Raw genomic sequence first — 13950 nt, 5'->3', positions numbered from 1 at the left:
TAGTAGTAGTAGTAGTAGTAGTAGTAGTAGTAGCAGCAGCAGCAGCAGGATTTCAAGCCACACTGAGTAAACTTGCTCAATTCAAAGGAAAGTTTCGGTGGAACTGAGCAACAATTCATCACTAAAATGGAAGGTGCCGAGCAGAGATCACCCATCAGGGCCTGCACCTTACAGAGAGACAAGTCCACGTACGAGTCTATGTAATTCTGAGTCGTAGTACAGTATAGAGTAGTTCATGTCACCTTTATTTCAGCTGCCACTCAGACACTTTCAAGCAATGCTCTGAAAATCTTGTTACAAAGCAGTTCCGCCAACATCTCTGGGAATCGTGAACTTTCTTGTTGATGTTTGGAGAGAGACGAGCTCGCCCTGGCACCTCGCGGTGGCTCAGTTGGCTGCTGACGTCACTCTTCTAGTCATCAACACGCTTGTTTGTTTTGCAGACCCAAGTCACGGTGTAGCTTCTGAGGTGCTGCGTCAAATCTCTACGCCCTGGGTGTGCGTCTTTTACTCTGGAATAACAACACCTCATGATTTCCAAAAGTTTTTTTTCCCGGCGAATGTTGAGCAGAAGCCTCGTGCGACCACTGCAGGCCAGGACTGTCACGGAGGGACTTGTGTCTGATGACCTTTGAGGCAGCTCTCTCTACTGCCCTGCTGCTAGCGTTCATTGCAGCTAAGCTAACAAGCAGTAAGCCATCCAGTGGAGGTCTGGAGCTCCGTAACACACAGAGAGGAGAGACCTCATCTGCCTCCCTGGCTCTGAAAAATAATGGACAAGTGCATTTCTTCAAAAAAGTTTGCATGTTCCTTTAATGTTACCGGGGCAACACAAGGAGGAAGCGCTATCTAGGTTGGTTATGTTGAGGAGAGTTGCCTCCGCAGAGATTCCCTGGACAGGGAGCTACTGTTAGCACACTATAAATCACTACACAGCTGTTAAATATCAGGAGGAAAGCAGAAATGCACTTCAACCACTGGTACACAAGTTACATGTTTTGCATCACTTTCCTAATGTTTCTTTCACTGCGGTCGTGGTTACGTCAGCTTCTTTTCAAAACTCCTTTTTAGGGTTCAGCTGGAGGCATTTAATTCAATTAGAGCAGGCTACATGCGTCTATGTCAGGAACAAATGAAAGCAGATCAAACTGTCGTTCCTCTCCCTCTCAACGGGGAAAGGAAAAACGCTTTGCTGTTGCTTGAAACTCAATGACTCATGAAAGCCTTTTGTCTCCCCAGGGAGCCTCAGCACCACTCCGTCCCCTACCACTACTACGAGCCGCGCGGCCCGGACGAGTGTGCCATGTATATATCCCACGAGCGCGGGCGGCGGGGCAGCCACCACCGCTTCATTACGGAGAAGCGGGTCTTCGCTAACTGGGCACGGACGTTTGACATCCACTTCTACCAACCGGACTGGAGCCCCCCGCCTCTTCCTGCTAACCGAACGCTGGAGGGGACGGTCATGGCGGCAACTCTGGCACCCCAGAGGACGTGACTGGTGTCTGGGCGAAGACACGCAGGAGAGGTTCGTCCCAGGAGGACTGAGCTGGAGTAAAAAACGTACAGCAGGGCTTTGTTGGCTGGACCCTTCACTACCAGGATTCCATGTGAAATAGAGAACACAAGATGTCTTGATGATTCTGCTCCACGTTTCTTCTAAAATATTCGTCCTGTTCCTCCACTGCAGCTCCGGCAGTTGTGTACTGAGGTGAACCAGCTCCCCCCCTTTCTAGAAAACCTTGTACAGTGGAGTCAAACAAAGAGGCCACGCCATTACAGTCTCTGAACGCATGCTTGCAGTGTCTTACTGTCCATCCTTTGGAGTTTTTGTGCATGTGTGAGTGTGTGTTTACCGGAGGGATCACACAGGCTCTCCACCAAGCCTCTGCTGGCTGACGGATGTACGCAGGAGAACTCAAAGAAAAAAAAAAGAGGCCAATAATTAGCAGAGACGATGTCGGATGGACTCGAATAGTGACTTCATTTGAAAAAGAATGATGAAAGAGGTCAAATTTAGATGCTTGACAGTCCAACCTTTATCTGTCCTACTGTTTCAGATGTGCAAGATCCTTAGCGTCACCAAACCAGACATCCGAGAGCTCCGCCCCCTGAAGTCAGGGGATTTCTGAGCGCCAGGAAGAAAGGCCACCACGCACATTTGGTCAATGACACGCCTTACTGGACCAGCAGAGTTTCCAAATTCTTTAACGTTGACAGTAAAAGTCGGAGATCTTTGCTGTCAGGTCCAATCCTTCCAGCACAGGGATCTTACCTTCAAAATAAAAGCAGCATTATCATTGGGGTTTTTTCTGAGGCGGCGTGGACAGCCTTGAGCTGAAAAGTTCTACTATTAATATTACAGTACTACACTGCAGTAGTACCCTGCTTGTGTTGCTCATGTGGCGCTCTGTTATAGGACCTGCTAGAAGGATCCGTGAGCGCCGACCTGATTGGTTTACGACATCAAGGTAAAAAAAGTAAAGTTAATTCATGTTCATGTCAAGTCTGGAGATATAAAAGTGCAGATGGACCAACGTGGCAAAAAGATGAACATTTGTTAAAACAACAACAACCATTGGCGTTTTCTTGAGTAGCTGGAGATGGGACGTCCTACAATGCCGTTACATGAACAGTAGTATGATGTGTACAGGTGCTGCATGGCCCCGCCCCATCCCGGAGGGCTGCCCTAGACTCCAAATATCCCGCCTCCATTTAAAGGACAAAGACCTGAGAGACCGACCTAAGTCGGACTCACCTGTGAGTCAAACTTTACAAAGTCGCTGCACTTCCTGTGCAGTTGGCAGGTGTGTAACATCCACTGAGGAACTCCACCTCACGCCTGCACCTCCTCTGCTCCATACAAATACATCATAAGGCCCCGTCCGCGCCTGTCACCGGTTAATAGTGCGATTTATGCCGCTACAAGCTGGATTTCCATGTAAATGCACAGTCATGTCACACAAGACAAGTGGTCGATTAAGATGGAGGGCAGGGATGCAGCGGCGGCGTCCATCCTGCTGGATTCACCTGCTGCTGCAGCGGCTTGAATCCCTCCGCGGCAGAATTACACCGTTCAGGAGCGTGGCGGCTTTTCTTCCTCGCTTTAACTGACGAGTATGTGATCTGCCACTCTCGCTTCTCCTGCTCTTGAGTATCATTTTATGTGCCCTCTCCTCTCATCTGATGGAGTTTGCTACATGTAGACTGGCCCCGACTCTCCTTGAGATCCTCCATTTCCCTCCTCTTCCTCTCCATGAATAAGAATCAGCTGTCAGTCAGTTGGGGGTGGGGGTGGGGGTGGGGGGGGTGTGCAGATATCTTAATGATACATCCTGGTGCTGAGCCCCTATTGATTCTGCCCTCATCCCTGTAACGTGAGTGATGAAAGCAGAGATGCTTCGGGTCAGGTACAAAGGTGCTCACACCAGGAGGCGTGATTGCCTCTCATATCACCAGCAGCTGCAGGGCGGTGCCACTGCATGTCAGGCGGCAGCGGCGGCGAGGCCAAGATTGTTGTTTCTGAAACGCAGACTCACCTGCAGCTGCGTGCAACGGTACCGTGAGGTAATAACCACGTTGATATCTTAGGTTTTTATTGAAATATAGGATGTTGTGGTTGTTTTCATTCCATTGTCAGAAAACAGCAGGAAATGACAAGTTTCCAGAGACCACGTGGATATTTTTACCTCATAGGTCAGTCCCATACCCGCGAATGCTCACTTTACTTTTTATATTTTGGAGTGATGAACGATTTCTGTCGCTTGGCTAAATCTGTCATTTTCTTTTTGCTCATGATGTCAATCAACATTCGACGTAAAAACGCTGTTTTCCATCTGTCCTGCATCCAGCGGTTTCTAGATTAAACAAAGTGTTGAAAAGACGGAGCGGTAATTTCTGTTTTTGTAGTTCCCAGAGATGAGGACCTGCAGGTTTAATGGTGGAGGTCAGAGACACCCCCACCACCACCACCCCCACCCCCGCACTGACGGCAGCTGCCAGTATCTCCTTTCAATCTCCCCCTTTTCTTTTTTCATCTAGTGGTGACATCAGGTTGGGCTCCATTGAAATAATAATGAAAACAGCTTCTCATTCCTCCAGAGCTGCAAACTGATCCCTGACCAGCTGAGCTGATCGCTACCCGATTCCTGAGGGTAGACCAAGGTCACCCCCAACACCCCCCAAAACCCGAGTGATGACGGTGGACACTTCGAGTCACAATGCTTGAAATAAAAGACCCAGCTAGAAAGAAAACCTACATCTAAGGTTTCATTTATAGGATTTAAACAAAATATTTTATTTTTAAGGGAAATAAAAAGAATGATCACCTGTTAACCCCGCTTAACGTATTTAATCTCCTTCGTAGAGATGTTTAATTTGACTTTATGACGGTAAATACACAGTGATTTCCAGAGTAGTGCCGAGCAGCACTGGTGCCCCTCTGCCTTCCTCTTCACCTTTCAAAACAAAATAATTTAACCGACTTTTCTGGAGCCTTGGTCACCTGCCCGGGTTTGTTCCCGTGGTTATGGTGACTTTGGTCATGTGACTGCAGGTGTGTGAAGTAAAAGGCTGCCTGGTGGTTCCAACTGTTATTCCCAAGAGATTATACATGCAGGTCCCAACGCCACTACGACGGTTTGACGTTGATTCGGACTGCTGTCCCAGTTACTTCTCATCTGTGTTAAGATTGAAAAAGCGACTGAAAGCTTATCGTTAACCTTGGAAACACTTCGTTCATCTCCTTATTTTAATGCTACTAATGTTTCCAAAGGCAATATTAAGCTTATAATCTCCCATTTGTTCCTTCTGATTATAATTATCACACGATTACATCAAACAGTTGTTTTAATTGCTCTCCATTTTCAATAAAGTCTCATTTGCATACATGAATTTGTGCGACCTGGACGAGAGAAGTGTGTTGACATCCACGACGGAGCCGTCGCTCCACCTGCAGCGGCGAGGTGTCACCCTCCTCCTTCATCTTAGCTGCGGTTCTCTAAACTTAAACCCCCGCACACGAGCACCATCCAGCCGGATTTATTCTATGACTCCTCGTGCCAACGTGAATGAAAATCTCTACAAACAGGACTATTGTAATTCCTGGGGATGACTGACATTGCAAAGACTCACTGACAAGCGAGTTTCCATGGAAATCGTGGAACCTGTCAAGTGAGTGCACGCACGCACGCGCACGCACGCACACACACACACACGCTACGAACAACCCGCTGTGCATGTCTGTGTGTAAATCATTAAATGTAGCAGACTGCCACGCGAGGCGGACGCTGACATGGTTCTTCTGAAGACGTTACCGGATGACGGGTGAATGCCTCTCGACGCCCCAACAACCTGCATGACATGTTCAGAGCTTCATGGCCGACTCCTCGTTCCTTTGGAGGCGCCTGCTCCAATATCGTCCTGTCACCTCCAAGAGTCAGGTGTGCAGGAAGGCAGCTGATCTCGATTAGCGAGGGGAAACCATAGTGACGGAGGAGGATGCGGGAGCAGCTCGCCACATCGAGTCCGTCTGGGAGTGCCGCAGCAGTTTTGAGGAGGTTTAAGAACAAACAAACCCGAGCTCGTACACACTGATTGTGTATAGACGGTCGAATCCAAAAGGCTTCGGTGTCTTTTGAAATATCAGACCGGGATGGTAAATAAATAAATAAAGTATTTAAAAACAACCCAGGATTGTTTGAAATGTTTCCAGCGAGAAAAACAAGAGAGCAGGTGTGTCGACTCAAGCAGACCCAATTTTCAAGGATGTCTTTGTGGTATAAAATAAGCTTCGACTATCAGCTCTGCCAAGCGTACCTTCAAGGGTTTGTAACAGTAAAAGTAGATCTTTAAATAGCGTTACGGTGTAATTAAAGCAGCTCAATATCATCACTTACAAGCAGTTAACGACAAATTTATTCCTTTGGTTCAGTGTTTCATCTTTAATCAGTGCATCAAATCTCACCAGATGAGGAAATAAAATGTGGAGCAGGAGGAATGAGATTACTGGAAATAAAAGGGAGGAAAAAAGAAAGAAGAAATAAGCGTTGCATTAATAATGTAGAGGGAAAAGGTAGCCTGTGGCTGATGCAGCAGCTGCCTTCCGATACATTTAAGCTCATCTATTTTCCTCTTCAGCCAGAGAGGCGAGTGGCACCAGGCATCCGACGGCTGGGTCCTCACGCCGAGGAGCCAAATAACGACAAGCGGTTCAGTCCTTGTGCTTTAAGCACCAGTCGCTGCCCCAACAAAGCAGAGTGGTTACACATGAAGAGAAAGAGAGCGAGAGGAAAGGAAGCAAACACATCCCATCGTGGTGGAGATTCATTTGGGACGGCTGGCGGCTTACTAGCTTATCACTCACTTATCGGCGCTGTAGTGCGAGACTGGGAATGGCCGGGGAAATAGCTGTCCATCACCTTCAGTGGAGTACATGGCTGGGGAGCTAATGGATGTTTCAACGGGGAGGGCAATTTGGTGAATGGGAAAGTGGATGGGTCCATCATGTGAGATGGTATTATGTGGGATTGTTATCCTTCACAAGCGCGATATGACAGCGGAGGGGTGTAATGCATATGGACAGAGGAGACATTACACAGTCATCCCCGCACGGCCCAGTCACAGCCAATCAGCCTGGCCTCGCGCCACCGTTCCCTCTCCGACTGCGCCGCCGCTCTCAGGAGCACTTAAACAAAACAAAAAAAAACAAAAAAAACCAGGCTGCAGCTGAAATATGCAGGGCGCTCTCAAGAAGACATTTAATTCTTATCCGAGGACCCAGTTCAGTGCATTTTAACCAGGGCGATTACGGATGGTTGATGGCGCGTCCACACTGATGCGTGACTGATGCATCACACAGTGCTTGACAGTTTTAACCCTTCTTGTAGAACTTTTAAAAAAAACCAAAAAAGAAAGGGTTTCATTAAAAGAAAAAGTAAAAAGGCACCAGTAGTATCAGACAGTTTCAGGCCGAGCTGTCGCGCTGCCATACATCTTCTTTCTATTCTCAGGAAGAAAACAAGGCTGTCACACCTGCACCTTCTGTTTAATATCGCTGCAGTAGAGGCCCCTCGTCCTCTTCGGCTCCTCCGTCTTCTCATATCGAGCAGCAGAAACACTGATGCCTCAGAAGATGTGTTTGAGGTGCTTGATGCCATACGTCTTGAAAAACACCAGCAGGATTAAGGTCCACAGGCCCAGGATGAAGCCATCAGGAGGATGCCAGTCTTTCTGTTTGGGTTTCTAAAAGGGAGTGTGGGTGGTTGGATGGGTGGGGGGGTGACACAAGGTAAGGTGATATGGGGATGGGGATGGGGGGGGGTGAGGAGTGGGGAAGAAGCAGAGATTGCAGGTTAGTAATAGTGTGCATATTTCTCCTGTTGAGGCCACCGCTGATTGCTCTGTCATTCAAACAGGCAGGCAGGCGAAGAATCACACACATGCACTCACTTTATCCCCACACACACTTTATGTACACTATCGACTAGCTAGCTCACACACACACACACACACACACACACACACACGGGAACACAATAGTCCGCACAGGAAAAAAAAACACAACACGTGGAAGGGCTCATCAGTACACCTCCCTTGTCTTGTGTTTGTCCCATTCACTGCCACATCATCACTTTGTGTATGATTATACTTTTAAATCTTGCCCGTATTAAACATGCATCTCAGAAGGAGCACATTTATATGCTAATGTGGCAGCAATATTCTGCAGAGAGATGAGATTTAACCTCTAAAAAAAAATCTCCCTAACTCCTCCGCTGGCGGCGACGCCATAGAAAGGCTGTGAGGACGCACTTAAGAGATTTCTGTTATCCCGTGCTGTACACGCCGCTGTTATCCAGTCATGAAATCACCAGTCAGGAGAGGCAACCCCCCCCCCCCCCCCCCCAAAAAAAAAACACGTCTCCAAGACTTGGCAAGGTGGGTGAACACATGGTGAGAGCCTGCCCACTGTACACTCAGGAACAACGCAGTGACGTTTACCTTGTGGACCTACGACACACGTACACACACACACACACACACACACACACACACACACACACACACAGCAGCTGAGGGCAGTTAGACGGTCACCTTTTTTACTCTCCAACAAAAAAGAAAGAAAGAAAGTATGCAACCTCTTTGTGAAGCCAATCGCACATGGACAACACTGGTGATAAATAAAAACACCAGCTCCCTGGTTTGAGCTGGCGTAGCGTGCTACAGGTCATTTCTGGTAACACTGTGATTATTTTACTGAATTTGGGGTACTTTCTAAAAGCTGTAGTGAAAGAGGAAGTAAAAAGTGGTGACAGGTATATTTGTTTCAATATAGGGGAATAAGAAAAAAATATAACTGTAGTTTTAAACAACTTTCCTGGTCTTTTAAACAGATTTCAGCTGAGGTGAAATCTCTCTCTCTCTAACATGAAAACCAGATAAAGTCGTCCTCTCACATATAATTACTACCTCTCTGCTCTAAGTAGAGTTTTGAATAGAGCCTTATACAAGAGTAATATTCTCTTGTGGTATTTTTACTTCCACTGAAGAGAAGGGACTGTGTATTTGTTCCGTTGCTGCTTCGTACACCATGAGGTTGCTCGTTTACAGTCCTGGTTGGTGCTTTAAGAAGTGCTACACAAGCAGAATCGATCTGGTTTTGCGAGTGGGAATAATGCCACTCCACTGGTCACGTGCCGACGGAGCGACGTGTCCTGCGGGGTCCAAGAGTTTTTGTGCAGCTGAGTGACAGAGCGACTGAGTCTGCTTCCCTAGAACCCAACGAGGAGCCTGAGACGGTCTGCGAGACTGAAGCTCAGACCAGAGCTGCGTGGAAGCAGAATCCAGGATCATTCAGGAAAACCAGTTTCCTGCAACAGCAGCGACAGTGCGGATCAAATTATAATCCATGACACAGGAGTCGTGCAGAATCATCACCACGTTGTGCAGCTCAGAGTTTTCACCCTCTTGTAGTTTTTGTTTACCGAATGACTGAGTTCCTCTCATCAGCCCCCCGTAGGCAGACACTCTTAGCCTAAACAGCTCTGATAGACCTGCTGGGCGACACCGACCTGGAGCTTAACAAAGCCAAAAACCCTTTTTTGTAGAACCTGCTGCGATGCAACTAAGACATAAAAAGAATGTGAAATCGTGCAATTGACAACATGTCAAGCCATCAAAGCTGGCCGGGTGTCTGGTCGGATTCACGCTATTTTTCTGAATCTCTGGTTTAGTCAATAAGGGCCATTTATCACATGACAATTGTGGCTGCTGTGTTTGAAAAAAAACAAACAGTTTCTGGTCACATTAGTTCTTGTTGATACTGGTCTGGTTTAGGTTCTGCGACACATACATCACATTGGTGCCCATATAAAGCTTTTACAGTCCTTGAGTTCCACGGATCAGGAGCCAGCTGCACCACAAAGCAGCTCTGAGCAGCTTAGTTTGAGTTCCCTGGATTCACCGAGGTCCTGGATTTACTGGTTCAGCTCTGACTTCACTTTGGAAAACCACTGCTGAACCATGAAATGAACCAACGTCACACGAAGGGAAATAACTGCCCTGGAAGCAGTGAGTGGCAGTGACGTTTGTCATCAGCAGCATTTTAGCACCTCATATTTCCAGGGTTTTGCTGGATTTTTCAACTTTCTCCTTGGTGACTTCCCCAAACCAACACTGGCCAAGTCGACAGAAGGAGAATTATTCAATGACTGAAATGCTCTTCTAGCTTCTAGGCATTCAGAGAAGCTGCTGAATGAACTTGACTGTGTTATAAAACAACACACTGAACCAGATTTTTCTATTGTTTATAAGCTTTGTGCCAGAGAACTGTGTGTGCGTGTGTGTAGGTGTGTGCGTGTGTGCGTATCCCAGCCTCCACGACCTCCATGTGCAGGCTTCTGCCTCGAAGGCTGCCTGTTCAATCCCAACTCCAGGCTACGTGACAACGCTGCCAATTTCCAGTGTGGAAAGACTGAGGACGACAGTCAAATTGGATTTTGTCTAACTTCAAATATATTTAACAGTTCAATAAAGTCAAATCAATACGACCCCCCTGTCACCTGGAATGCTAAAGCAGACTCCACGAGAATCCACATTAGGATTGAGCTCCAGGCAAAGCAAAGTGTTGCCGATACTGCAGGTATTGATTAATATTTTTTCTGCTTAGATACATAGTTTGTTGGCTTGCAATGTCCAGTAATAACTGCAGAGGACAAATAATAATTAGATAAAAGCATTGAATTCAAACTCAGAGAGAAGCTTTGGAACATTCATCACCTTGTGTGAAAAGGGCCAAACCTCTGAGGACCCCCACCGCCTACAGGCTGCCAGCGAGGTGATGGACACCTGCGTCACTGCAGCAACAGCGACAACGCAGCTCCAACTCTCAAACATCTCATTCAATCACAGCTCCAGGAAATGTTGCAGACGGATTATTTACTTGTTGGTTGTGAGACACAGAGGCGTGTTCAAGGTCCTGGAAGTCTTCTGTCAATCACACCTTCCTTGTGAGCAAATTCTGCATTTGTATTTCTGTCTCAGTTCAGAAAACACCAGAACCCTCAACCTTCAACCATTTTGCATAATTAAAATTCAAACAAGAGGACAGAGACAGACTTGACATTTGTTTAAGTTTCAAAGCCATCGTCTATGAAGTCGAATGAAACCAAACACACTCCGTCTGGCCCTGATCAAGTCGACTCTTGGAGTTCCTGAGAGTTAAATTCTTTAAGAAAACCAAACAAAACAAAAAACAGTAACGGGATATTGACCAGAAACCTGCAATAGCCAACTAACGAATTCTCTCCTCGTTGCAAAAGCAATAACCAGGAAAAGTCAACTCTCAGCCTGCTATGTGCTGACTCAGAGGGAGTAAACACAGAATATAACTGGGTTCTTGGCAACGTTTGAGTCCATTTGCAGGTGAAAGTATTCTTCTTTTTACTAATCAAATCTCCTTCTGCAGCTTTGCAGTTTCTCTCCATTTCACAGGGACAGGTGAGCGATGGGCTTGAGCAGACTGGAGCGATGAAGGAACTGGTGTGGTCTCACCCAATAAAACAAGTTATCAAACATTTAACTTCAAACTATGCATATGTTATTGTCGAGACGTGTCCTTCTATTCCGCCTTTTCTTTTCTTCGCCAATTATTCACTGCCAATCACTCTATGGGGCTGGGCTGGTCAGTGTTAAATTGCCAGCATGCATGAGCTGTCGTGCTCAAGGTTTTCGGATGAAACTGTCACAGAGCCATGACATCAGAGATCTATGAATACCGATCTGACATCATCGGCACTGAGCTCATCCGAATCACCATCTACCGCTCTGACTACTCGACAAATATTAGATCTGTCTTACATAACGAAACCCAAGACGAGCGACGTCGTACTGTGATGACAAAGTGGCCTGTGGGAGGACGTGGAGAGGAGCTGGACACCTTAGAGATGCAGCAGAGCAAGGGATGTTCATAGGAGATGACGGAGAGTGACTCTGTGTGTGTGTGTGTGTGTGTGTGTGTGTCCCTACTGGGGGCAGTTGACCTCCATGATGAAGGTAGGCAGAGGTGTGCGTGACTGCAACTCAGTGCGTATGCAGGGAAGTGAGTGTGTGTCTGGGTGCGTGCGCGCTTGTGTGTGTGATTAAGCGCAGCCCCCTGGGGTAAGAAGAGCAGAAGGAGATGGATTGGCAGTGACATGAAGCCACATCAGCAGACTGAGAGAAGCATATGTCAGGAGGTAAGTGAGGGAGAAACACATGAGAGAAGTAGAGGTAGCATGAATGAATGAAATCATATTTTGTGCAGCAACTAATGATCGTGTGCACTATCAATTAATTGGATAGTTACCCATTTATTTTTCAATTAACTGCTGATTCAGTGCGTAAAATACAGCCAACACACTGTATTTTTGAGGCCGACTCTCATATCTGAGTCGGCCCGTTCCTCTTTAGAGGATAAACACACAACTTCAACATGTCTGATGTCCTTAAAGATTTACAATTACAAGATATTCAATATTTGGAATATAAACTTTCCGGTGGAATACCTGCCTACGGCTGAAGACCCCACCGGCACAAACTATTTCTGATACATTTCTGCGTTCAGAAGTTCATAAAACAAACAGTTCAAAGGGTTGAGCAAGCATCCTTGTCTGCCTTTCCATGTCCTGACAAAAAAAAATCTGCTACATCCGTGATTAAACTGATGGATTCATGATCTCTCAAATGACTGAAGCTGATTTCACCACACTTCCCCAATAAGATGCATTGATTGTAATATCCGAGGGGTGATTATCCACACTGAAGAGGATACATAATCATTTTCCATACAGACCAGCCCTGCTGCTGATATATGATTGCAACAGCCCACCTCTGAACAGGAAAATCTCTGCTATAATCTGACATCAGGTAACAAGCATCTACTCTCTAAAGAAGAGACCACAAACTGAGAAAAATAGGATGACAAGATAAGCACAGAATTGAGGGGGGGGGGGCAAAAAGCAAAAGCGAAAGACGGAGAGAAGAGGCTGACCTTCCCCAGCTGAACCGTTCCCACCACCCTGCCAAGGACAGCGACTCTCACGTGAGCAGCAGTCCGCCTCCATTACCCACATTTTGTGTTGCGTATTCAGTGCACCAGTAAAATCAATTAACGGCAACCCATCTGATTGATTGAGGCTAATTAACATGGCTATGCAGGATGCTAATAGTCTTCCAGGGAGGTCTGAAACACCCTGCCAAACACTGGAATTCCAAGGTCAAAACTGCTGCAATTTATGTTGCACGGAGGCGGATGACAGAACAGCAGTCACCGTGCAGCGCCTGGACACTCCACTGTATTGCTTTGACATTTAAGCCCTGAGTGCAAGCGGAGGTAGAGGGTGCATTAATCTCTCATTAAAAGGAACTTTTGCTTTTCTAGAGGTTGGAATTTGGAATTAGCGAGCAGAGCGATGCAAATTCTAATTGATATCTGATTAAACGAGGAAGCTAGTGAGAGTGGGTGGGCAGGGCCTGTGATCCACACAATCCAGCATCCACTTCTGAAGTGTCATTGTTGCAGCCCATGTAGGGGAAGTGGGATTTGGCAAGAGATGGGGGCAAAGCAAAGCTTTAATTTTCACTGTTTCCATTTTCAACATTTTCAATTCTCTGGGGCCGTATGCTGTGGCGTCAAGCTGGCAAAAGAACAAATAACATTCTGAAGCCAGAGACCAGGACTCACATCAGTGAGGAAGGGAAAAAGTAGAATACACAATAGAACAGATAAAAGGAATGCTTTTTAGTTATTTCCAGAACTGAACATGTTGTGATTAGGTGCTGGCAATATGATGAGATGTATGAGGTTGGGAGGAGGGGGTGGCAGGGAAGGGGCAACTCACCCTGTCACTGCTAGCGAGACAACCAGGGAGACAACTGCCAACGGTGACAAAGCATTAATCAAATCCTCACAACCACACACAAAGAGAGGAAGTTTCCACACAGATGCCACAGCTCTTATACATCCACCATCAGTCACTGATGACTTTCTATTTAGAAGTCGTTGCTTGGTCTGCTGGCAAATAGAAAAGGTTTGCTACAGTGAGGAGATTTGTTTTTGTTGGTGGCACAACTGAAACCAGCCATATATCACTTGGAAATACTTTTATATTTCAGCTGTCACATTGAAAGAGATTCAATCTCATCGAGTGTGCAGTTGAGTGCATCTGATCAGCATCAATAAAACGGCGCGAGCACAGCGGCGTGAAAACAAAGATATCTTAAGTGGTTTCTACAGGATATGACAGCAAATCCAAGGGAGCAGAGCTGTCAATAGACCTGATGGACACTGGTCATCCTGCCTTCATTGCAGATGGATCATGGTGGGGGGGAGAAAGATGACTCATTCTGTCAGGACTCCAATCTTCAACTCAGCAAGAGTGCTAGCTGATAATCAAAATCTCTGCTAGGGGTCAT

General features: G+C 46.6%; 2 protein-coding genes across 2 annotated transcripts in view; one reads left to right on the top strand and one right to left on the bottom strand.

Moving 5' to 3' along the window:
- The window catches only part of st6galnac5a (ST6 (alpha-N-acetyl-neuraminyl-2,3-beta-galactosyl-1,3)-N-acetylgalactosaminide alpha-2,6-sialyltransferase 5a), a 48751-nt gene extending 43089 nt beyond the window's left edge, over positions 1-5662 (top strand). The window contains exon 5 of the mRNA XM_086204341.1: positions 1240-5662. Coding sequence (XP_086060467.1) covers positions 1240-1498 — 259 coding nt within the window. The 3' untranslated portion in view covers positions 1499-5662. The remainder of the gene's footprint in view (positions 1-1239) is intronic.
- pigk (phosphatidylinositol glycan anchor biosynthesis, class K) overlaps positions 5641-13950 on the bottom strand; it is a 28428-nt gene continuing 20118 nt past the window's right edge. The window contains exon 11 of the mRNA XM_086204340.1: positions 5641-7242. Within this exon, the coding sequence (XP_086060466.1) occupies positions 7126-7242 (117 nt within the window). The 3' untranslated portion in view covers positions 5641-7125. The remainder of the gene's footprint in view (positions 7243-13950) is intronic.

This window comes from Aulostomus chinensis, chromosome 5, assembly GCF_037954235.1.
Source record: "Aulostomus chinensis isolate RoL2024-O1b breed Wild chromosome 5, RoL_Achi_v1.0, whole genome shotgun sequence".
In the NCBI taxonomy this organism is placed as follows: Eukaryota; Metazoa; Chordata; class Actinopteri; order Syngnathiformes; family Aulostomidae; genus Aulostomus; species Aulostomus chinensis.
The sequence above is the reverse complement of the archived record's forward strand: the minus strand, read 5'-3'. Positions and strand labels throughout refer to the sequence as shown.